The 22,911-nt window shown below is 52.9% G+C and overlaps 8 protein-coding genes across 8 annotated transcripts; 4 read left to right on the top strand and 4 right to left on the bottom strand.

Moving 5' to 3' along the window:
• Nucleotides 1–416: 416 nt before the first annotated feature.
• Nucleotides 417–2,686, top strand: J7T54_001510 (uncharacterized protein; the record flags this gene model as incomplete). Its single annotated transcript, XM_051506395.1, has 9 exons — nt 417–526; nt 603–699; nt 776–1,022; nt 1,099–1,363; nt 1,449–1,544; nt 1,608–1,864; nt 2,394–2,518; nt 2,593–2,601; nt 2,657–2,686. 9 exons carry the CDS (start codon nt 417–419, stop codon nt 2,684–2,686), a joined length of 1,236 nt encoding a protein of 411 aa, XP_051362403.1.
• Nucleotides 2,687–3,786: 1,100 nt separating this feature from the next.
• Nucleotides 3,787–4,904, bottom strand: J7T54_001509 (uncharacterized protein; the record flags this gene model as incomplete). Its single annotated transcript, XM_051506394.1, has 2 exons — nt 3,787–4,683; nt 4,770–4,904. The coding sequence occupies 2 exons, from the start codon at nt 4,902–4,904 to the stop codon at nt 3,787–3,789; spliced, it is 1,032 nt and encodes a 343-aa protein (XP_051362402.1).
• Nucleotides 4,905–7,165: 2,261 nt separating this feature from the next.
• Nucleotides 7,166–7,486, top strand: J7T54_001508 (uncharacterized protein; the record flags this gene model as incomplete). The annotated part of the gene is made up of 2 exons (XM_051506393.1): nt 7,166–7,293; nt 7,354–7,486. The coding sequence occupies 2 exons, from the start codon at nt 7,166–7,168 to the stop codon at nt 7,484–7,486; spliced, it is 261 nt and encodes an 86-aa protein (XP_051362401.1).
• A 2,319-nt stretch (nt 7,487–9,805) lies between these two features.
• Nucleotides 9,806–11,539, top strand: J7T54_001507 (uncharacterized protein; the record flags this gene model as incomplete). The annotated part of the gene is made up of 4 exons (XM_051506392.1): nt 9,806–10,199; nt 10,374–10,822; nt 11,025–11,133; nt 11,202–11,539. The coding sequence occupies 4 exons, from the start codon at nt 9,806–9,808 to the stop codon at nt 11,537–11,539; spliced, it is 1,290 nt and encodes a 429-aa protein (XP_051362400.1).
• A 3,647-nt stretch (nt 11,540–15,186) lies between these two features.
• Nucleotides 15,187–15,441, top strand: J7T54_001506 (uncharacterized protein; the record flags this gene model as incomplete). The annotated part of the gene is made up of 1 exon (XM_051506391.1): nt 15,187–15,441. One exon carries the CDS (start codon nt 15,187–15,189, stop codon nt 15,439–15,441), a length of 255 nt encoding a protein of 84 aa, XP_051362399.1.
• A 2,013-nt stretch (nt 15,442–17,454) lies between these two features.
• On the bottom strand, nt 17,455–18,303 carry J7T54_001505 (uncharacterized protein; the record flags this gene model as incomplete). Its single annotated transcript, XM_051506390.1, has 1 exon — nt 17,455–18,303. One exon carries the CDS (start codon nt 18,301–18,303, stop codon nt 17,455–17,457), a length of 849 nt encoding a protein of 282 aa, XP_051362398.1.
• A 685-nt stretch (nt 18,304–18,988) lies between these two features.
• J7T54_001504 (uncharacterized protein) lies at nt 18,989–19,696 on the bottom strand (the record flags this gene model as incomplete). Its single annotated transcript, XM_051506389.1, has 1 exon — nt 18,989–19,696. The coding sequence occupies one exon, from the start codon at nt 19,694–19,696 to the stop codon at nt 18,989–18,991; it is 708 nt and encodes a 235-aa protein (XP_051362397.1).
• Nucleotides 19,697–20,884: 1,188 nt separating this feature from the next.
• On the bottom strand, nt 20,885–22,268 carry J7T54_001503 (uncharacterized protein; the record flags this gene model as incomplete). Its single annotated transcript, XM_051506388.1, has 2 exons — nt 20,885–21,345; nt 21,398–22,268. The coding sequence occupies 2 exons, from the start codon at nt 22,266–22,268 to the stop codon at nt 20,885–20,887; spliced, it is 1,332 nt and encodes a 443-aa protein (XP_051362396.1).
• Between the last annotated feature and the right edge of the window lie 643 nt (nt 22,269–22,911).

The following is a 22,911-nucleotide window of genomic DNA, read 5'->3' as shown; positions in this document are numbered from 1 at the left end:
CCCCCCCCCCCCCCCCCCCCCCCCCCCCCCCCCCCCCCCCCCCCCCCCCCCCCCCCCCCCCCCGTATGACTGTTCAGGGTACGTTGACCATCAGGTTCCTACGCGAACGGAAAGCCATGCTGAACGTCGTGTCTCTTCCCCCAAAGAACAACGATCGGCACCAGGAGGCAAGACGGGAACAGGTTCCAGCCACGTATGTACAGAGAACAGCGGACAGAGGGTTACATGTAGTGCCAGGCAATGAGATCCAGACCATTTAGGCGAGCACCTTCATATTAGTAGTCTCAAGAAAAGGAGTTCGGTGTGCATATAATCCTGCCCAAGGACCGTGCGCGACTGCCGCCTGACTGAACTACCTGGTTGTTTGTCCTCCTCGTCTGCTCACGCTTCGAGTTTGTTCTTTGTCTTTGTGCATCATGTCGAATTCTGGGCCATCGTCGCCGCCGCGTCGGCTGGAGGACATGGACCCTGACTACATCAAGGAATCCAACTTTGGCGACATGATGGCCGTAAATGGCGTCGTGCAGTAAGTTCTGTTCCCAAGCCCAGCCGTGGGATGGCAATCTCATCTTGACTAACTTGGTATTCCTTCCACGCGGCAGCGGTATCGCCATGCTTGTTTTCATCCTTCGAATCTACACGCGCGGCTTCATGATCAAATCGTTTGGCTACGACGATGCGATGATGATCCTCGCCTGGGTATGTTCCGCGTCCCTTGACGCCCCTTGCCTCCCGCCATCAGGGAGAAGAGACTGACGACAACTTGGGATCGCAGGCCTTCCTCTTCTGCGGCGGTATGGTAGCACAGATCTACGCCGGATATAACGGGGCTCTCGGCCGCCACAAAGACGCGGTCATGGCCACAGATCCTTCCTTGATGGAAGTGTACGGCAAGATGTCTTTCGTCCAAGGCATCTGCGTGACAGTGACGGCCAACTGCTTGCTGAAGCTGTCCATCGGCATGTCCCTCTTACGTCTCAACTCCAACAAATGGTATAGACGGATTGTTTGGGGCCTCATCCGTACGTGAATCCACCATCTGCTGGAGCTCTCACCCTCTTCCTTCTTGGCGCTTGTCTCTGATAATGGGGCCCGCAGTCTTTGTGATTTGCTACTTGATCGAGGGCATCGCCACCGTCATGTCGTACTGCGATTCGCTCGAGGCGCATTGGGACCCCAAGGTGAGGGAGACGGCAAAATGCTACTCGGAGGACCTGCGCAACACTTTTGGCACCATGAACACCGCGTTCAATGTTTTTACCGACGTCATGTTCGCCAGCGTGCCAGTCCCCATGCTGTGGACTCTTCAGACCAAGCTCAAAGTGCGCCTGTACTTGATCGGTATTTTCAGCTTGGGTTATCTGTATGTCTGCCATTGATGCTTTCACACACTTCACCATTTTTCTCTGCGTATGTGCGTTCGGGGATCCACACTGATTCCATGGCAGCACCGTCGCCGTCGGCTTGGTCAAGATGTTCTACCAGCTTACAGGTCGTGACGACCCAGACAAGACGTTCAACAACAGGGTCCAATTCTATGGACTGTAAGCGTTGTCTTCCGCTTCTGGTGGCCCTTTTCATTGTGTGCTAACTCCTGACTGATACAGTCTCCAACTCAACGTCGGCATCCTCACCGCGTGCGCCCCGATGATCAAACCACTTGTCGCGAAAACACTCGGAATCCAGTCCTCGTCCGCCGTCTCCACGGCGCCCGTCTACGCCAGCAGCAGGAGCAGGCAAAGGCCCAACCCCGCGGGCTACGTCCGCGAGGACGGCGACCACGCCTTCGAGCTCGCCAAGTACGACGACGGACAGTATCACACAACCACCATCAGGGGGGGAGGAGGCGGCAGCGATGCCAACAGTGAGACGCATATCCTTCCCGACGGGTTGGAGTCGAAAGGCGTGGTGAAAACTACCCAAGTCATCGTAAACCGTGATCAAGAAGGAGGACAATCCCGCAGAAACGGCGCCCCCCCTTCGGCAAGGACAGATTTATGATGATATGTGAGCGGATGTAATTTCTTGTACCAACGGCGTTGAGAGGATATGATGAACTCTAATAACAGGCTGGTAGAATTCATACAACTGTATTGAAGCGCAGGAGGTTGCAAGCAGACAGACGTCCAAGAAACTTCTGCCTGATTGATGCATATAAGCACTGCACATTGTCCATCACGTTTATTCATCCTATTCAGCCTATTCTTCATGCTGTCAACGTGATTCCACAAGCCTCAGACTCCCAGTCACAGACATTATCACGTTTCCCTTCTCCATCTCTAAGCTTCCTCGATGTTCACATCGAACGAGTCACAACGCAAAGTTCAACATCATGGATCCTGTAAACAGGATTCTACTCAGAGAAAAACCCCTCAAAAAGGTGTTGTGTGAAGAAAACACCATCATCACGTCATTGCATATCGGTGATGACTTTCTGCTCATCGCCTCTGCGAAATGGTGCGTCTACAAATTTGATCTGGCGTTGGAATCTGTCGAGGTGCTGGCAGAGGTGCACAGCGTATGGAGCCTTGCTTTCCGGGGTAAGACGGTCATTTTTGGCACTTCACACAGTAAAATACATGTTCTTAACAGGAGTACTCGGTAAGTTGAGGCCAGCGAGCATCAACCACGGACAACGACTGACAAGCAACATCAGGGCAGCCTCGCACACGATCCGAGCTCATGAGTCACTTGTTCGGTGTCTCACCTTCCTTGACCGTAGCACCATTTTCTCTGACTCACGAGATGGTCCAATCTGAATCTGGACCCTCGAACCCGGACAACTCCAGCCAAAAGCTCCCCTCCGTGGCCATACCGGCGATGTGCGGAACATTTAACCCCGTGGCGACACGATCGTGTCCGCCAGCTACAATATTGACGTAAGAATCTGGAGTGCCCTGACAGAAGAGTGCCTGCACGTTCTTCACGGTTATCAAGGCCGACTTCATGGGCTGGCATATGATGGCAAGAAGGTTGCCACGAGCGGCACAGTTGGCGATCTTCGAGTTTGGGACCCAGAAACTGGGTAGGTCACCTAAATGCACCTGAAGTCACTTGGTTTGCGCATGTTTTAAGTCCATGGATTTCATAGAACGTGCAGAGCTACATTCAAAGGCCATGGATCTAACGCCAGTTACGTATCCCGTATCCCGTATCCCGTATCCGCCTAGAGAGATATGCTCTTATCTCCGGCGAGGCAGACGGATCCGTCAAACCATGGGCCTTGTATAACCATCCAGTACATGTAGATGACAGCCCGCGTGAACTGTCCAGGACGGATCGAGATGGTGGCGCGGTCACCTCCATGCAAGTCCAAGGACGACATGCTATCGTCGGCACATCGTCAGGCGTCGTCAAGGTCATTGATTGCCAATCCTCGGAAACGCTACACTGCTGCGAAGACGGAGCCTGCGGACTCGTCGTCTTTCAAGTTGGCTTCCCCCGAGAGCACAGTCCAGTGGCGGCTTACTTGAAGGAGGAGTCTGCCAGTTTGACGCTGTTTTAGTAAAACTTTATACGAGGGTTCGTAAAGCGATCGAAATATTCTACATATATTCCATAGTTTTCCGTTTTTGTGCGATCAAAGGCTACTCGAATTCGTATAAACGTAATTTAAGCATAAGAAATTGTCAGGCTTGCCACTGACTGATAATTTTAATTTCGCCCTGGTCCATCCATTATCCAAGCTACAACTAGACAACAACAAGACGGGGATGTGTCCGACGACCGTATGTGCCCTGGCTGACGGTCACCATGAACAAAAAGGCAATGAAGCACCTGCTGCCTTTAGCCAAACCTAGCATGGTACGCCATGCTGATGGGCACAGGCGCAAAAATGACAATGGAGACAATCTGGCCGAATCCCCAGCTGTCCCCCTCGTACTCCATAGATAGTACGTGTGACAGTTCGCGCTGAAGGTGCCGTAGGTAAAAGACTGCCCAGAGAAGGGGCAAGGAGAGCCCGACCGGGACTAGAAGGAAGACCGTTGCGTAGTATGGGTGCCTGCTGAGGCATTCCCTCCAGACGTAGTGCTGGAAGATCAAGTCCTGCCACCGGCTGCGCCCCGCGAGGTGGCGGAAGCCAAGGAGACCAAGATTTTGCCAAAATGTAAAGATATAGACGAGGATCATAGAAGATATCCCCAAGGCTCCGATCGACCCATAGACACGGTTCTTTTCCAGACCCAGGAGACCGTCGCTGAAGCAAATACCTTCCACTTCGCCCCAGTCGTCCATATCAATCACGTCGCCGTCGCTGGTCCGCATGGGTGTGTTACTGAACCAGTGGATGCAACGCGAGACAAAAGTGTAAAACGACAAGGAGGCGGCCACGTTGAGCAAGAATACGCGCATGTTGTGCTTGGCAGGCTCGTCGGTAGCGTCGAGCAGGACAATAGGGTACAACAGGGGCAACATGCAGACGACCGACACAATCTGGGCAATCTGTGCCTCGATGGTCTCAAAGTTGGATGTGCTAATGCCAAAGTCCTTCATAGAGAGGAAGATAATGGTGGCGAGCTGCGCCGCAATGGCGAAGTAGGCTGCCGCGTCAAAGAAGGACTGCAGCCCAGCCGTCACTACGGAGAGCCGTTTTGGATGCGTCCTGTGTCTCCTGACTAGGAGGACTGTGAGCGCCGACAGCGAGAGGCTCAGCCCTGCCATGAGGACATATCCGATGGCGACCTATGGACTTGAACATCAGCGACTCGAAAACAGCATGAAAAAAACATACATGTACATGGGAGCACTCAAGAAATTTTGCATCATACCCCTATTCCCGAAATATCGGGGTTCCCAGTGCCGTATATAGCACTGCAAATCTCAACCCTGCAAGGCCACAGCCTTTCCCTCTCCCACCCGGTTTCTCGCGTGATACCGTCGACGTAGCGACTGAAATCGCCCATGCTTGAGAGCCTGGAGCAATCCGCCATCTCGCTGTTGCGACATGGAGGTTATGTGCTGGATTCGCAAACGACTGCGCAGGCGATCAAACAACACATGCATTGAGCAAGGAACCAAGCCATTTGAGCCGCCAGATGAAGGATGATCGCGCGTATTTGACTGGCGACCGGACACCGCGGAGCGTCGGCCTGTGTCCAGTCTTTGCAACTGCCAAGACCGGGCGCAACATGAAGGCAGCTGAGACGCGACATGATGCAGCTAAACACCAACACAATCCCGGACGCTCGAATAGACAGCTAGAGAAGTATACTAGTCAGCCGCAGTGCATACGGCCCACGAAGCCACAACGCACAGCCGCACAGCCGCACAGCATCAGTCTGGTGTTAAGTGACCAGTCACCAGGGGTGACTCTGAGGGGGCCATTCATGTCAGCGCCTCGACTATATGTATATGAGCCCGGCCTCGCGCTTCACCACTTGACAATATGAATGCACGTTCATTACATGTTAACTAGCCCAGTTAGGTTCTTACAAGAACCTAGGATTCATTCCTACGCTTAGTCCAAATCAAGGCGCGTGTTACGTGTAGGTCACGGCTCATCGCGCGCCGCAATGTCCAGCTGGCCACCACCAGCTACTTCCACAAACCCCGAGGAAACTCAGCCCCAAGCAACCTGTGGATTGATTGTTGGCATGTATCACCATTTACACCAAATCAATTTACTACGACCGCGCGGACTGACCCGAGATAGGAGGTCTGGACTCGCCTGTCGTTTGCCCTGAACGCTGTGGCTTTCTCCTTGTCGATGGCTTCGATTTCTACTTCTCTGGATGCTGTGACCAAGACGGCTGCGCCATTCCCACGACATGCGTGGAGGGTAACATGGAGACGGCAGGGTCTGGCGCCCTGGCATGGTAAGGCACCGCACCGTCGGCGGTCACGTTGCGATCAGCGACAGCGCCTGAATATAATGATGGCAATGATAACAAACCTTTTCATAGCGCGGGCATCAGCTCTGCATGTGTCACCTACGAATGGCCCGATGCCGTCGCCATCGGGTATGGGTGCGCCACGTCTCGTACCACCGTGACGGTCGAGTTCCCCGAGACCAGCGGCGACACGAGCGCGACAGGGACGCACGACGGATATAACATTGGAAATACCAAGGCCGACACTGCCCGATATAGACGACGACGATGACAACAGTCCAGGCAACGGAAATTTCAAATCCGAGATGGGCAGGATTCCCCTTCTTGCTCTGCGACACAGCCATGTCTGACGCGAGCAGACCTCGAGACCGCGCAGCGAATCGGCGCGGGCGTGGGCTCAGGAATCTTTGGGCTCTTCCTTCTGGCCTTCTTCATGTGCGGTGCAGCTTCTTCCATCTGCCCGATTATACGTTATGTTCAATGCTAATGTAGACAACGTACAGCATCTTCGGCTGCCGGAGGGCGCCGCCACGAGTCACCCGCCCTCTTGATCCGAGTCAGAGTGCAATACGAAGTGCTACAATTTGACAGACCATTCTGGGCTGGTTGCCCGTCTTCCCTCGAGTTAGTTCACGCCCAACTCGAATATCTTTATATAGTTATGTTGTTCCTATACTGCGATTGACTAGCTTACACAAAAGCTGATTATTACTCTAGAGTAGCTCAAAGAGACTATTCTTATCAGCGTAAATGATTAGTACTTCAGTACCTGAACTTTCTGTTCTAGATACTTCCCTCAATGTCTGAGCCTCAATCAAAAAGGAATTAGGGACCCTTCCGTCTCCTAGCGTCATTCGACTTTACCACCATGTCGCTATGTCTGCGTATTGTGGTCGCCTGCTCGAGTGGCTGTCTTGGAGTCTCGGACTCTGGGGCTCGACGGTGAGGCCATTGAGTTTATTATAGATGTATTCGAATGAGGCATAGTACTTTGAGCGAAAGAGACGACAAGAGACCTCCTCATCCCCCGCGCGCTTCAGATACTGAGGCCGGCTGCGCCCCTCGCGTTGACGCAGCTTTTTTCCCGCTCAAAACGGCGTATCGTGAACATGGTGGAAATTGGAGTCCCTAGCAAGTCCCTTTTGCCGGACACGTCATTATGTTCAGATTTCGACGTCGTCAGCAAAGCAGAGGCTGTGCTTCGAGGGAGTAATTGCATAAAGTAGGCTCCATGTTCGCTCTCTGGAGATTTGAAGTTAGAATCTCAAACAAGTTCACAACTCACACCAACCTAGAATCGCGGACCAAAAAAAAAAAAAAAAAACCCCTTCACCATGGCTGTCGTTGCAAAGCTCCTCGGGGCGATCTTGGCCGCCAACTCCCTCACCGCGGTGAGCTCGCAGTCCAAAGACGAGTACGACCATGTCATCGTGGGCTTGGGCCCGGGCGGTGGCTCCCTTGCGTATGTTCTTCCACCCGTATTGATGCGCCTCATGAGCATGTGACTGACAGGACGTACCAGAGCAACCTTGACCGTGAGCAGACACTCTGTCTTTCTCATCGAAGCCGGCGGCGACAAACCGGAAGACCCTTTGCAAATTCTGCCGATCCTATTAGTACCCTCATATGGCCATGTCGGTTCCGCCCCTGAATAACATAGTGCCCCTGTGGCCGGGGAAACACCTGTACATTATGGTAGTTTAATTAGATCAGCAACTGCCAACTGTGTCAACCACCAATTGCACACCGCAAGTTGGCAGTTGTTGATCTATCATCTATGTAATGCGATATATCCGTCCCACCGTACCCCAGCCCTCTCCCCCCTCCAAAACCTAAAACTTTAAAAGTTCAAAAGCCCCGGACATTCGACCCGACGCGTTGCACCCCTGCAGCCCTGCTAGGATCCCGCGCTAGCGTACCCACCTCCCGAATTGGCACGCCGCCGCACCGCCCCGCGCCGCCCGACTTGGGACTCCCCGGCGCCGGGCCCCCGCCTCCGCGACACCAGGCCCTTTTTGAGCCAGACTTGCTTAATGATATGAGGCTCGAGACAAAAATAACTCTCGCTCGAGCGGAAGCTTGGCTACCTTTGTTAATGTGATTGGGAACATTATATTACAAAAGGATTGATTGTGCTGCACCACCATAGAGGAGGTGGGGCGCGGCACTACTAGTTCGTAGTGCCTTGGCGGCTTGGCCAGCTGCAGTGGTGGGCCCTAGTGGCTTGTCCTCAAAATCCACAGTGCATAGAGCCTCAGGTTGAACTCCCTGTGGGGACCTCCTTTGACTAAGTACGTAGTACGTACATGCTGCTATTGGTCCTGTGTTGTTTGAAGTTTCCCCGTTCACAACTTCACACTCTCTTATCCCTTCTCTCTTCACATTTCCCCCCTGATTTGGCAACTACCTTACCCTTCAGCAACACGACTGCTATCCATTGCTGGCTGCAACTTATCAGCTGGACTTCTCTTTTGGCGTTCGCGCAGGAGACCGTGGGGGCCGTCACCAACTTCGACACGGGCATCGCAGAGCTTGCCCCCGTCGTCCTCCGCAACGAGACATATGCGCCCTCTTTGGTCTTGCCTTGTGTCTTTGCTTTCCAAATCCCGGCCGTCGCTCGGTCACTGGTGCCTGGGACTACCTCATCTTTGTTCAGGTGGAATGAGAGCACAAGTTCCTGGGACGTCGCCGGTAAGCAACCTATGTATACGATAGGGGAGGGGCTGCCCGATACTCCGGACGACGAGACCTTCGTTGCCCACTATGCCTTTGGAGGGGTTTCCGATACCGAGGCTTACCGGAGTGGCTCGTGGAGCGTCTGTTGGGGTAGCTGTGCACAAGAGGAGGATCGCCCGGTGGAGCATACCCCTAATGGCACGACGGGCGGCGTATGTTTCACGACAAAGGAAGGGACACGGGATCCTCATGACTTTACAGAGGGCTCATGTTCAGACTCCGAGTGCCTTACGTGGAATATTACCGAGGTTGCCACGAGTCGCAGTGGCACTGACGTGTACTGTGCTTGGTTTTCCTCTTCAACGCCCGAAGCACGCCCGTGCGAAGCGCAAGTCAAGTCCGATACTATGGAGAGCATCTTCTCCTCGGCTACAGAAGCGTATTGCGGCAGAATGGACGGGCTCGAGTGCCCCGAGGACGAGGAAGAAGACGGCGGCGCAGCCAGGCGCGGGAGCTTCCCTGCTGTTTGGACAGCATGCGTTGCCTCCTTTGTGGGCGGAATGGGAATTTGTTTTTGGCGTGAACTACCACTCCAGACGGTATGGTCACAAAATTTTCGACGACCCCTTGCTCGCCCATATCATCAATATATACATTCGATATCCCCAGTAGATGCTCGCCATGCCCATTGACCGTGATACCGATTCAAGACTCAAGACCTGTATATCTACCTCCCCCACACAAGCTTTTGCCAAATCTCGGAGTTTTTTTTTTCAGCATAGTTCGGCTAGATTGGAAGATCCCTTTCGACCTTCTAGATGGGCGTTGTCTCGCTGACAACAAGATAATTGCTCGAAAGACGCTTTCCAGTGGCGTACGGCGTGGGCCGTGTGCTCAAGGACTGGTAATTTCGTGTGCTCCATAGTAAGCAGCATACGGCGTAAACTCTGGGTACACCACGCATAGGTATCTTGGCAAGGTCGCAAGTACCGCTGCAATCATCGAGGCGGGACTCGGTGGGCCAAGTTACGGTCAAGTCTGTGGTCATCCACTTTAAAGACCCTGGGATCTGCGCGAAACCAAGAAGGTTCCCCTGCCTACACATAGGGCTGCCCGATGGTACCAAGAGTCCAGGCATGCCCCAGAAACGGCGATCATGAACAGAAGATCCACCTACTCTAGTTTTGCTAACGCTCATCAGGCCAGGCAATCATTCACATGTCCGTTCCTTACCCCTTTTCCCGCCCTCCTTTTGCTCAGCCCAAAGAGTCCAGTCATATTCGTGCCATAAAGCCTCGATGGGCTCCTCCATTCGCATAGCGATGCTGAAAATCGCTGGTCTCTTGCTCGCTGCCTCCAGCATTCAGCCAGCGCATGCCTCGCACTTTCGACATGCGGCTAGTCCAGGGTATCGCCCGGCAAGCGACGTCTGCCCGACGCGCTGTATCGATGCTGGCGCGGACTCGGCCAACTGGCCCGTCTACCCAGGGTATAACCAGCTCAGTGACTGCCCCGACACTATCTTATATGACTTTTCCCTTCTCGACAATGTTGATGACCCCGACGCACCTCATCGAATGTTTGCATGCACCTCCTATGGCCCTGACTGGACCGGTCTACAGAACTCGACTTTGAACGCAGCGCAGGCCGAGTCCATCGACGTCGAGTACAAGGTTGGCCAGCTCGACAAGAGTGTGTCTGCGTTGGATGCAGCGGGCATTCGGTCCCTTTCGAAGTAGATGCGTCATTATCTTGAGAGTGGCTTTGGCCCTGCTAACGAAACCGGCATTCTCTTTGCTCAGTCAGGCCAGACTTCTTTGGGTTTCTAACTTGGCTCTGGACTCCAGAGGGAATGCAGTGGCTCAGCCGTCCTCGCTGCCTTCGAATCTTCGTTGTCCTCTGAGATGATGGCATCGAGCATTGCCCTCCAATGGTGTAGCCCCGATAAGGATGGGACTCATGCCTTTGGCGTGATGGCCACTACTAACCGCACATTCGCCCCCGTGAGGGACGCCATCAAGACATGGTACAACGCTTCCTGCCTGGATATCCCAGATGCCGAGGCGATTCCTGGCAAAGCCTATATGGTGACGCCGCTGCTTGGAGAGCCCGTGAGGAACGCAACCTCGGGCACCTCCTTCAAGCGATCCGAGCCTAGGAGACTTGCGGCACGCGCCGAGTGCGAGACGATCGAAGTTGACCAGGGAAACGGCTGCCCTGAGCTGGCTCCCCGGTGCGGTATTTCCGGCGACGACTTCACCAAGTACAATGACTACGACGACGATCTGTGTTCAACCCTGCAACGTGGGCAACATGTCTGTTGCACTTCAGGAGATCTTCCTGACTTCAGCTTGGGACTCCTGCGGTATCACAGAAGAGTGCTGCACGGATACCAGCACGGGCGCGCCCGGTACAGTCAAGGAGGGAACGAATGGGTGCATGCCCCTTGGAGCCGAAGACGAAAGCCGTCAACTACCCCAAGTTCCTTGTCGTCTTCAAAATTTTGCTGCCAGACAGGGAGGTACCCATCGCAGCGCCCTCTTCCTTCTGGTCCCTCGAGAAGTAGCCATTGGCCGCATTGCAGCGGTTGTCGACTTCATTGTCTTCATGACGTACGATCTCCACGGTCAGTGGGATTCTGGCAACTCGAACTCTCAGTCAGGCTGTGAGAATGGACGCTGCTTGCGCAGCCAGGTAACGTCATCGAGATGCATGATGCCTTGTTCATCATCACCAAGGCTGGTCTTCCGTCTAATAAGATTTCCGCCGGCACTACTAGCTACGGACGCTCCTTTAATATGGCTGACGGCGACTGCTACCCTGCAGAGTGCTACTTCACAGGAACTCGCCTCTCCTTGGGTGCTACCTTAGGACCTTTCACTGGCAAGTCGGGTATCCTGGTCAATGCCGAGATCAAGAAGAAGGCTATCGATAAGCTACATAGACAAAGGGACATCCTGTTGAGGAAAAGAATCTCGAGGAGCACTCACGAATTTGAAGGCCAGATCTGTGCTTCTTCAAACATATGCTAGATGCAACATTGATCTAGGCTCTTGATTCGAAATAGGAAATGACACTGTAAAGCATGACTTATGTACTATGTTCATTTGCGTAGACTTCAAGCCTAGCGTTGTGATCCATCTCCTCCAAAATGGCATCAATCTCCTTCAGGGTCAGATCGCCGTGCTTCTTGTTCGTTCCTCTATCATTCTCTTCATCCAGCGAGACATTCTGTAGCTGGGGTTGACAGATACACCTTTGGCTTTGATCTGTACCCGTAGACGTTTGCCCACAGGAGACGCCGAAAAAATCATGTTTACTATCATCGACGCCGCTGCCAAAGATGTAAGGTTCTTTATCTCCATCACGAGACGCTCGAAAATTTGCTAGCCTCCTTGAACTTAGTGGCAGATACCTGGAATTGCCAAACTTGGATGCAGCGGTCGTCTGAGGACTCTCCAGCTTCTCATGGAACGATGCCTCAGGGAACAGTTGAGCGAGAGTCGGATGGGACTCAAATGGCGTAGCTGTCGCTTCCTTAGAAATTGACGGAATTTCTGCTGGCCTGTGACCGATACTGAAGGTAGAATCTCTCGTCTTGGGGTTGTCATCCGGGCCCTGACACCGGGGGAAACTGAATGTCCCAGGATTCGGCAGCTTTATCCTGATACGTGTCCCGTTCTTATATTTGACATATTTACCTTCCTGGAAGATGCTCGACGAGATCTGTTGAGGCGAGCTAGGTGGCTTAGTCTCCTTTCCATTTGGTTTCAACCAGTCATGCGTGCCAGGGCTCCGTGTAGTGTGAATGGAATGGTTTAAGGTTGAAATTCCAGTAGCTGAGTCAGGAACAAGACAGTTTCTCTGTTCGTTTCCTCGCAAGTCCAACTTGGCATACGACGGACTCTGCATGTGCTCAGCGACGCTGGTTGGAGTGGTCGAATCCTCTGAGACCAGCTGCTGAAGACTTGATTGCTTGTTTTGCAGGTCTTGAAAGTTGTCTGACGCATGTTTCATCCTGTTGAGTGGCTGGCTCTGTAGGTGTAGATGCTCAAACATCCATGTCCTCCCTGTCCCTAATGCCATGGGAGACATGGGGTGAGCGGACCTAGATGGAGATGGGGAAGGGGCCGCATGCCTCAAAGAAAGCAAAGAGTCCATCTTCTCGGATATAATTCCGATCTCGTTCTTGAATAATTGGGCGAGTCGGTCGGCGTCGCTAATGGTCCGGCGTTCTGTAGCTTCTTCACGTTGACCATGAGAAGAAGGTTGGTTATCGCTTTTTCGTTGCCCTTCAAGGATGACTTGCTTCCACTGATCGATATAATGTGAAATACATGGGCGCAAGGTGCGCGTCGCCCATGTATGCAGGTTCTCTAGAATGCTTTCTAGCGCCTTTGTGTCTCGAGAGTGCAACATGTTGCCTCTCCATATACATACCATGCGCTTTCAAAAGTTAATGATCAGTACATTTGGTCATTATAGATATTAGAAAACTCTTACATATTGTTCAGAGGTCGTTTCGAAGTAGGCGATCCAGATGCGAACATGCTTGCCCGCGGTGGTCATTGTTACCACAGGAAGAACAAGCCTATTGTTCGCATGCTTCACAAGGATGCGAGACAGCAGAAGGCAAGCTGCTGCCGAATTTGCTGCTCGACAGCAACACTCAGTCTCAGACTCGCTCGACTTCTTGTGCTCGACGATGAGCCAGGGGTAACATGTATATTCCTTAGGCCCGCTCTGCCACATTGGCGTGTCATCCGTGACGCTGGGACGCAGGCCATGCGCAACCAGATTCTGCAGAACTTGGCGTGAGAAGAAGCTCTTGGCAAAATCATTGAATGAACACCAGCTCCAGCTTCTTCCCAATTCATTCCCAACGTGCTCGCTGCTTCTATCAAAGTGGTATGTCGGGAAGTAAGCAACGAGATCAGGTTTTGGCTGAGGTAGGCCACTTTGGTTATGCTCCTGGCGAAAGTCATCTGTGAACAGCGTCCATGGTCGTTCCTTAGCGCTTTAATGAGAGGTAAGCCACACAGTGACGGTTTCGCTGTCTGCTAATCATGTTATACTTACTAGTTAAATTGCTCGTAATAGTACTTTGCTTTCGAAGCACTAAGTATTTGAGTAAGCAAGTCCCTTCAAAGTGGCTCCCTCCTAGATTAATAAACATACCGCCGTAAATCTTCATAAGCAATCTCTGTTTCTGCAGATAGAGGAGTGAAAAAGTATTCATTATAGAATGCCGCCCATTCTTGGTCGCGGCGGACCTTTACGGCTGCATGAGAGATCGTCATGTGTCTTTCAAAATCCAGCGTATCAAACTCTTCTTGGCGTTCGTACCAATTTCCCCCACTGGTATAAAAGCCGCCTGTCGGTTGAAGGCGCTCTGGAGGATCGTGGCCGTAGCCCTTCAAAAAGGACGACGTTCCCCCAGCGGCCCAACGTGCGTCAGAAAGGGTCGCTCGCAGCGATTCAACATGTGGTGGAAGTTTTGTCTGGTCGTCTATACAGAAAAAGATGTGATTTTCTTGTAGTATCTCTCTCGATACGTTTCGCTCGTCAGGACGTGACATCTTGAGAGGATGAGGGCAGTGATTTTAGCTGTCGAAGTTGGCGTTTAGGATTAAGGATCCGGACCAAACTCCTTGAGGGGGGGGACTCCCTGTCCTTAATAAACCATCGACTCGCTATAAAGATATGATAAGTCGTATTTGTTGCTACTTTTGGCCTGCATGCAGCAGAAGCACAGCCTCATGTACTATGACCCGAATCACAGCCTCCTGCAATACAACGAGAATCACTTTGAGCTCTATGAGACCATGACGCACACCTGTCACACATTCCGGGGAAGGCGTTATTCATATTTTCGACAGTGCAATTCCGCAGGCCTCTAGAGCTTCTTCTGAGATGGAGGACTTTGTACTGAAACAGGGTGGACTGCGCTGCGCCGTGGGCGTGCGCATGCACGTTGAACCAACAACGCAACGCATGCTGATGTATCATTGGCGGATCCGACCCCTAGTAACTGTAGATGCAACGTGGACAGGCGACACAGAACCGCCCACTAATGGGTTGCGAAAAGGTTCATGATGATAGCGGGAAGCAATTCGTGCTTGCTGGCCAGGCCCGCGCAGAAGGGCCCAGGGGCTCAAAGAACAAAAGCCCAGGGCACACTGGCCACGGAGAACATTGATCATCTGGTACACGATATTTTGAAACACCAGAGCAATCTCTTCATTCTCTAAATAAAGAAAACCCTAAGCGTGCTATTATTCAATTCAATTCATTCTTCTAGTTACCATGGATGTTACCGACCCCTTTGCCGTCAACTAGCTCAATGGTAACAAAACCAATGCTCTCCACGACTTGAGAAGTGATTGAACAAAACACCTGTTGCGTCGGAAAGATTATAGGCCGCCCTCAGTCTATCGTTGTCGGCGAAACGTCTGCCAGGAAGTCGTCTGTACGCGAAGCCATATCTCGAATTCGGTTCCACGTTGAAGATTTGGCTTGTACTCGTTTCGCCACCGAACTGGTCTTCTGTCGTGCCGAGGAGCAGCGCATACAGGCCAGAGTCAGAATCGCCAGCATTTTGAAGTCTACAGTCACGCTCGATAGAACGGATTTCAGCGAAGGTGCCTTGCGAGAAATCATTCAACAGGCGAAAGAACAAATGGGGCTCCTTCTCCCCGGACGCGGCTTCTCCAACAACGTTCTGTGCCTTGAGCTCGAAGGTCCCGAGATGTATCCTCTCACGATTATTGACTTTCCCGGCATCTTTTCTAATACGACAGAACTGCAAAACTCGGATGACAAGAAGATGGTAGATGAGCTGGTGGACAGCTACATCCAACAACGGAACAGCATCATTCTCGTGATCATCGTCGCTGGAGAAGTCACCAACCAACGCATATCCTTCAACGGGTAAACAAGGTTGACGTATCGTGTGAGTGGATATCAAAGATCACCACGAAGCCGGACAAGCTTGATGCAGGTTACAAGGCGGAAGCCGGAGTCGTGCGTCTTGCCAGGAACGAGGAGCCTGCCAGTAAGTTGAAGTTGGGGGGCATGTCCTCCGAAATCTGTGGCCGAGCGAAGCGAGCTCAAAGCGCGATGATTTTGAGCGTACCTTCTTCGAAATGGGTATTTGGAAATCTGTTCTGGAAAATCTAGTTGGCGTTTCCAACCTTCGGACGAAGCTCAGCAAAATCGTGTATGAGCATCTTCGCTCTGACAAGAGTTTCCAGGGCTGACAAAGTATGATCTCACAGTCCTAGTATGATCTCATAGCCCAGCTCTTGAGAAAGTAAGCCTCGCCATGGAAAATCATTACCGAATCTCAGATCGAGCACATCATCCAAGTCACAAAGCGATTTGTCGAGGCCAACCTTGAACATATCATCAGAAAGGTTGAGGAGAACGAGACCACGGAAAATATTCTTAAAGAATACGCGGATCCATTTCTCGTAGAGACGTAGGAAGCCCTTAGAATGAAACTGAATGAGCTCCTTTGCCCTTATTCTGAAGGCGTGTCTCTTCCACTGGACGTCTCCCTGCGTCAATCATTCAACGACAGGTCAAAAGCACGGCTTGCTGCCAGGCTATGGGCTATTTTGGAAGAGAACGACCCCAACAGAAATAAAACAAAGTCATCGGAAGCCATTGACAAGACATTGATCTAAGAAGCCATCAACAATACACAGAGCATAGAGCATGATAAGTTCGGCACGACAAAGGTAGTGGACTGGTGCATTCAAGTTCGGATCTCAGCCAGCCTACATACGCAAACAATTGAAAGTGAAGAACAGAATGGCCGTTAGTAGACGTGCCATCGCATCTTCACGGACAATTTCATTAATCTTGCCGTCGAGAATTGTCGTATTCAACGCATTCTAGACATCACACCTACGAAAGTGGGCGAAATGGAGGCAAAGGAGTTGGAGGATCTGGTAGGGGAAACCGAGAAGACCACCAGCCGGAAGATACAACTTGAAGCACATGTAAAGCTTCTCTAGATGGGATTATCTATGTGTTGGTCAAAGGCAAAACGCTATACAAACGGCAAGTCGGCGCTGGTTCCTACCTACATGTACAATACTTCCAAATTGGGTAATAACAGACCTTGATAGAGCTTTCAGCTCAAGTCCAACCAACAGTTGCTCAAATTTCATCTTCACTACCGGAGCTGGATTCGGGTCTGGTCAGGTAAATATCGGACACGGAGCCCCTTCGTACCAAATTGATAGCTAGGGCTTTGTTAATGGTACAGAGACCACGCAGAATGGGGGACAATGCGCTAGCAATATCGACACAGATCTTCCACGGTCGACATGTCTGAGCAATTGGGACGAAGTCATCATTTGCCATGCCGGCAGCCAGCAATCAGTCACCTGTCAAGATAACGGTAGTGTTTCTGCCATAAGAAACGGCCGACGGGGAGGCTGATGCTGATAGGCTCTGATCGAAATTCTTACAGAAAATCATAAACCATTTCTCTAAAAATGAAGAGTTTCTATTACATTTGGCCATGCTCGTGCCACCAAGGGCGGTATTGCGCGCCAGAAGGCGGACGGAGACTCGTGGAAGCCTGGCTGGGGTAATCTCTAGCTGGCGGCAAACGAGGAGCTCGGACGCAGAAACCGGAGCGCATAGTTAACACAGCGCGAGATTGTGCTGCATTAAGAGGCGTCTCGGTCATCAGAATGATTAGGCAAAGCAGCGTCGGACGTACATCAACTGCCTCGACGCCTTTGTCTCCCCACCGACTTCGAGCGTAATGCATGTGCTCACCAAGACCTTCACTAAAAGTCTCTTTCCTGTTGATATGCTCTCGACTTTCAGATTCCAGGAAAGCAATGAGACAAGTGGGAGTTGCACACTCGTATACTGCATGTACTAGATCCCACAGGTCCAGTTGTAACTGGGCGACATGGTCCAACACTCATGTCACACTCCTCGAAAAGTTGAGAATGTGCCTTCCGAGCTCTTCCGGGCATTCCAGGGGCATGGGATGGCCGGAGTCCTCGAGGACCGTTAAGATAGCCCCCCTAGTATGCCCGCAGACGTCCTGCTTAACACGTGCCAATGGCTCGACCACATCCTTCCAACCTGCATATACCGCAACGGGCACACTGATGTCTCTGGCAAGGCTGACGACGTCCTCCGCCATGGTGTAGTCCAGCCAGCCCGCCTTGGCCATCTCACTGCCCTGTAAGGCATCCGCCACGACGGCCTTGACAGTGGCGTTGGACAGACCGCCGGCAGAGAGAACGTTGCGTACGACAAACTCTGCGCTCTGCGCCGTATCGTACGCATGAATTTGCTGCTCTCGCATGGCCTCCGGAAGAGCAAGTGGTGTAGGCGGCGCCGGGGCAACGAACGCCACACCGAGCAGACCAGAGACGGTACGCCGGCCTGCCACTGCTGAGGCGACCTTGGCTCCCATGGAGTGGCCGACGATGATGCAACGTTCAATCTTACAGTGATTTATAATGGCCTCGACGTCATCGGCGAGATGGGCAATGGAGAACGCGCCCCTATCGTCTGGTCCCGCGGATCGACCCCAGTCGCGGAAATCCAGGGACAGAATTGGGAATTGGCGCGCAATGAGCTCACATAGGACGTCCCACCTGCCGGATGAGCCTCCCCAAAAGTGAATTAAAATAAGAGTGATCTTTTTATCGGCGTCCGTCGCTTCGAAACGGACGGGGATGGCAGGGTACGAGCGGTCAACGTGAAGCGTCATGTCCGGCTGCACCTGGACGAATTCGGAGGTGGACCGAAACATCATTGTGAGAACGCTGGGGAAATGGAAGCTCAGGGTGACTTGAATACGTCTTCTGCGTCGCCTTCGCATCTTTGATCAGAGTTATCAGTTCGACTTATACCCATTCTCTATCACGTTGAACCCGAAGTGGCTCGGGAAAAGGGAGTCGAGTCACTCCGCTGCCGAATACGATCTAGCGGGGCTTCAATAATATGAGAAATCCCGTCAATGAAATATAATTACACTGTAGGAAAATGTGGAGTTAATCCGTGTGTTGTTTAAGCGTTTGGAATCACTTAACGTGAGGAAAAAGTGGAAAATGAACGACCAACAAGTTACACCAGCTTCGCGGTGCGCCCTCCGATTCAACGCGCTGGAGGTTTGAACATCCCTCCAAAACCAATAGACACTTCAAGTCGCTTCATCCTCAAATCCAGCAGGATATGTGGCACATGTCTGCCTGCCTTGAAAATCGCCTGTGCAACCTGCTCCCGAAGACTGACCTCCGCCGTTGGCCTGAGGCACAACACACGTGTCCGAGTCATCATGCCTGACCAACAAGATTCACGGTGCTGTCAGCTGTGCCGTCAGCCTACCTTTCCTTTTACCACCAATATCAACACATACTTTGACACTGCGCACATTTCCTTTCTTGCTGCCTTGACTGGACACTCTTGGAGTCGCGGTACCAGAGTTGCCTCGAGCGCTCTCACACGAAGTATTCCTGAGCAGAACCTTGTTTCGAGCGTCTTTTCCTGCGCGAATGGGGGCCACGCGCAAACTCGCATGTCTGCGTGATCTCGGGATCTTCGAGTCCTCTCGCTCTCCAGGCACTCGCCGCCCCCTGCCTCACCACAGGTCCGGACTCGAGTGGCTCCTCTGCCGGCTCTGGTGTATCGACGAACTCAGCCATGTCCGCGACCCACTGACCGACGATCTGATGATGTAGGAGATGATTCAGCATGAGTCTGTCCAGGTTCCAGGTATCGAGCTGCTCCTCGAGCCAGCGTCGAAAGTGTCGTGCAATGTGCATCATGCGCCGGTGGAACGCCTCCTTTCGATCCTCCGGGGTCATTGACGATGCGGGAAAGGTCGCGTCGCAGAAGATGCAACCCGTCTTCACGGGGAAGAGATGGTTCATGTGGTCGCACACATGCTCGAACCATGCCTCTTCCTGCCCCGAGGGGAAGCCTTCCTCGCACCCCAGGTACTCACGCATGTAGCAGGGATAGATGAGATTGTCACCGTTGGGATCGTGGGGCGCCGTGGAAACCGACGAGGTCGAGTCCATCCCCGTATATGTCGAGGTCACGTCCGAGTCGGCGTAGCTGCTGGAAGCGGACGACATCAGACTCGCCATGGTTCGACAGCGGTCGTGCACGTATGGAGTGTGGCCGTCCGCGAATTGGCGATCCATGGTGGGTGGCGGTCGTGATAGACGCTGTGGAGGGATGCTCACTTTCGGGCAGCAGGCATCAATTGAGTGGGAGGGGTTTTCGTTGATCGACGACAAGAATCGAGTGTCCGAGTCGTGGCTCAGATGGTCGAAGCAATATCCTTGTCAAACTAGGCTCAGGGAGACAAGTTCTTTGCCACTCTGGCGGGTCGCAACAGCCGAAGATTTCTTGTGCGAATGAGCGTGATGCCCAAATTCGACTGGCAGAATGGGATTTTGGGTCTTTGGGGAGCAGAAGCCAGGGCGTCCGACGAGCCGTTTCGACTACCTACAACGTCCAGTTGTTGTATATGGAGGCAAGGCTAGGTGCGCCTCATGCATGGCAACAGCGGCCCACGGGGTCTATATCTGCATTCAGCACTGGCAGCAACTCGCAGAATGTACGTGATGCAGTCCGCCGAATTGCACGCACGGATGTTGTTGGCGCTGCTGCAGTACATGATTTCCTCAAGTCACCTTTCACGCGTGTCTTGGTTGTGCATCGCCGGCGCCGTTCATCGGTACGGCATGCTGTCTCGTGTGACACAACATGGACATGCAAGGCAGACGATGTGTCCACTGGTCGAGTCCAGTCTTCGTCTAGGACAATCCCCTAACCGCTGGCGTTTGGGAATCGCTCCCATTTAAACCCATGCAACTCTACGCAACCCCCGCCACCACCCCCTCCATGATGGCTCAGGAGTCAGGGATAGACACTACCATGGTCGCCCACGAAGCTCGCAGAGCTGAGAACAGCAGGTGGAGGGTTTCATCCCCAGATCACCGTCTTGCATGACCGATAGACAATTGAATTAGGACCGGACTGCGTCGAGGGCTATTGGTGAAATGGTGAGCCCAACGCTAGTCGCCGACGATGTGTCGCCAACGCAGCTTGATCATGGTGTGTAGAGCCTTATGAGAGAGGGTGCTGCGTAGCGCTTGGCGCATGCCGGGATCAACGCATCGTCCCGGACTGTCGACGGATCTGGCGTTCTGCAGAATCACACGACCACACACCAAGCGACAAGACCAAATAGAGCTGCCCCGATAAGTGGGGGAGATTTTGTGAAGCATCATGTCTTATTCTTGATCGTCTCTAATGTCTTGTCTTATGCCGGATACACAAGTGTATATTAGACCGCAGGGGTATTCGCCCTGCAAGGTCCCAAGTTAGTCCTCCGGTCTACAAAGCACTCTTGCCTTGGTAATGACATTGCGGAACTGGAGCTGCCCTCCGCTCTCATCGCCATGCTTGACCACGCCGGGAAAGGCCACGCAGGCGATTTCCCTGCTTCCGCTCGCCAGGCTCTCCTCGTCCTCGCCGCCAATGTCCTCCATTGTGTCCGCGTCAAAGAGCACGCGCTGATGAGGCAATATATGAGGAAAGGTGACGCGTAATACAGCTTTCTGCACGGCGAGCAGCTGCGCAAGTTCTATCGAGTTGTTGATGAGAACACGCAGTTTCGAGTCTCGCGTCTCGCTGGGCGTCGCGGTCGTGATGGCGTCCAGTATGCGATTGATGCGGTCTAGAACAGAGGACGTGGTAGCCGCGGCGTGCTGTTGGGGTGCTTCCCGTTGGATCAATGTCAACGTCGCAGAGCGCCACTGGTTGACGGCTTCATCAGCGCCAGCTGCTTGGTCAGATAACGTCGTTTCTTGGGGCTGGAAACAGAGGTCGCTTACTGAAAGACCGCAGCATGTCCTCCATCTTGCGGAACTGTTCGGTTTGCTCATGGGAGAGGCCAACGTAGTACGCCTCGAAGACCATCTCCACCAGTATACTGGAAACCAGAGACTGCAAAAAGTACACCTTGGTCAGCTCCTCATACATGGGCACGAGCCCGGCAATTTCTGCGAGGGTTCTTTCGTCCGCCTTGCCGAAAACGAGCTGGCTCCTGCGAAAGTTGTTCATGATCCAGTTTTGCAGGCCGTTGCCCAACCGCGCCATGCCGTTGCCAAAGACCTCGTCGCTCGTCGAGCCATCCGTCCGCGTGCTTGTGCTCACAAACTGTTTGAGGCCCCGGACCTGGCTTCGTAAACCGCGAATCTCCTCGTCCCTTTCCTTAAGCTCTCTTCGGAGCACCTCCCAGCCCTGTCGAAGCTCGTCCCTTTCTGCCTCTCGTACCTCGACCTCGGATCGTAGCAGTCGCAGCTCCGTGTCCGTCCGTAGATATTGTTGGTTCAGCGCACTGTGTTTTGACTGCCAAAAAGTTGCTGTCTCTGATTCGTTCTGGGACAACCGATCCAGCTCCCTTGTGAACTCCCTCTCCATGACTTGCAGCTCGCGCTCCAGCCTTTCAATCCTGTCATCTCGCTCCCTGATCTCTTTGGATGACGCTTTCCCGGTCTCTCTCTCTTTGAGATCCTGCTCTTTGAGGGATCCGCTGCTGCTGCCGCCTGTGTGAGGCTCTTCCATCGAAGAGGTCACGGCGCGCGGCGGCAGAGCGGGCAGGCTGTTTTTGCTCCGTGACGAGGAGCCCGTGGAGGAGGGTGATGTGCGGTGCCCATGCACGCCGCCTATACTGCGACGTTCGTTCTCAGTTGAGGTCCTCATTGTTCTTAGGGAGCGTGCGCTATGACCGGGGGCTGGATGTGGATTGATGACGGCGGGGCGGCATGGTGGCTAGCTACCATGCGCCGGCAGATCGACCTTGCGCAATGCGGATCGCGTAAGGAACGGTGTCTAACTCGTGTCTTCTTTTTGTTTGCGCTGTCTCCAATATGCGGTCGATGTATAGCTCGGTCGTGCTGTCAGAGGGAGGAGGGGTTCGAACGCGCACGCCAGAATCTTGATGCAAGGAAGCGGATACGGCGATTTCGCTGCTGCCTAGATATGTCTGTCGGCACTTTTAGGGAGAGACTGCTGGGTAGCAGAAGGATGATCAGTGCTGCAGCAGACTGATAAAGGTTTGACTAAATCGTTGATGGGGTGTTGCCTAATCGCAGATGCCAGTGATCAGTGAAATCATTCCGGTGTTCGGTTGTGGGTTTGGATAAGGTTTCCCTAGCCTTGACAGTTTGTTTGGATGAGGCCAAGGTATTTCACACATTAGAAGCGCCTGTCGTAGAGCGGGCGCAAACAAGACTAACAACCATAGCCTCATAGACTTTTCCTCCTGAATACTTCACATTGATACTATAATCTGCTGCATCTAGTCATCTTTAGCCGAAGGGGGTTCAGCGCCATCTCCGTGGAC

The sequence above is a fragment of the Emericellopsis cladophorae genome (genome assembly GCF_022114955.1).
Source record: "Emericellopsis cladophorae strain MUM 19.33 chromosome Unknown NODE_21_length_315015_cov_118_186755, whole genome shotgun sequence".
NCBI lineage: Eukaryota > Fungi > Ascomycota > Sordariomycetes > Hypocreales > Bionectriaceae > Emericellopsis > Emericellopsis cladophorae.
The sequence above is the reverse complement of the archived record's forward strand: the minus strand, read 5'-3'. Positions and strand labels throughout refer to the sequence as shown.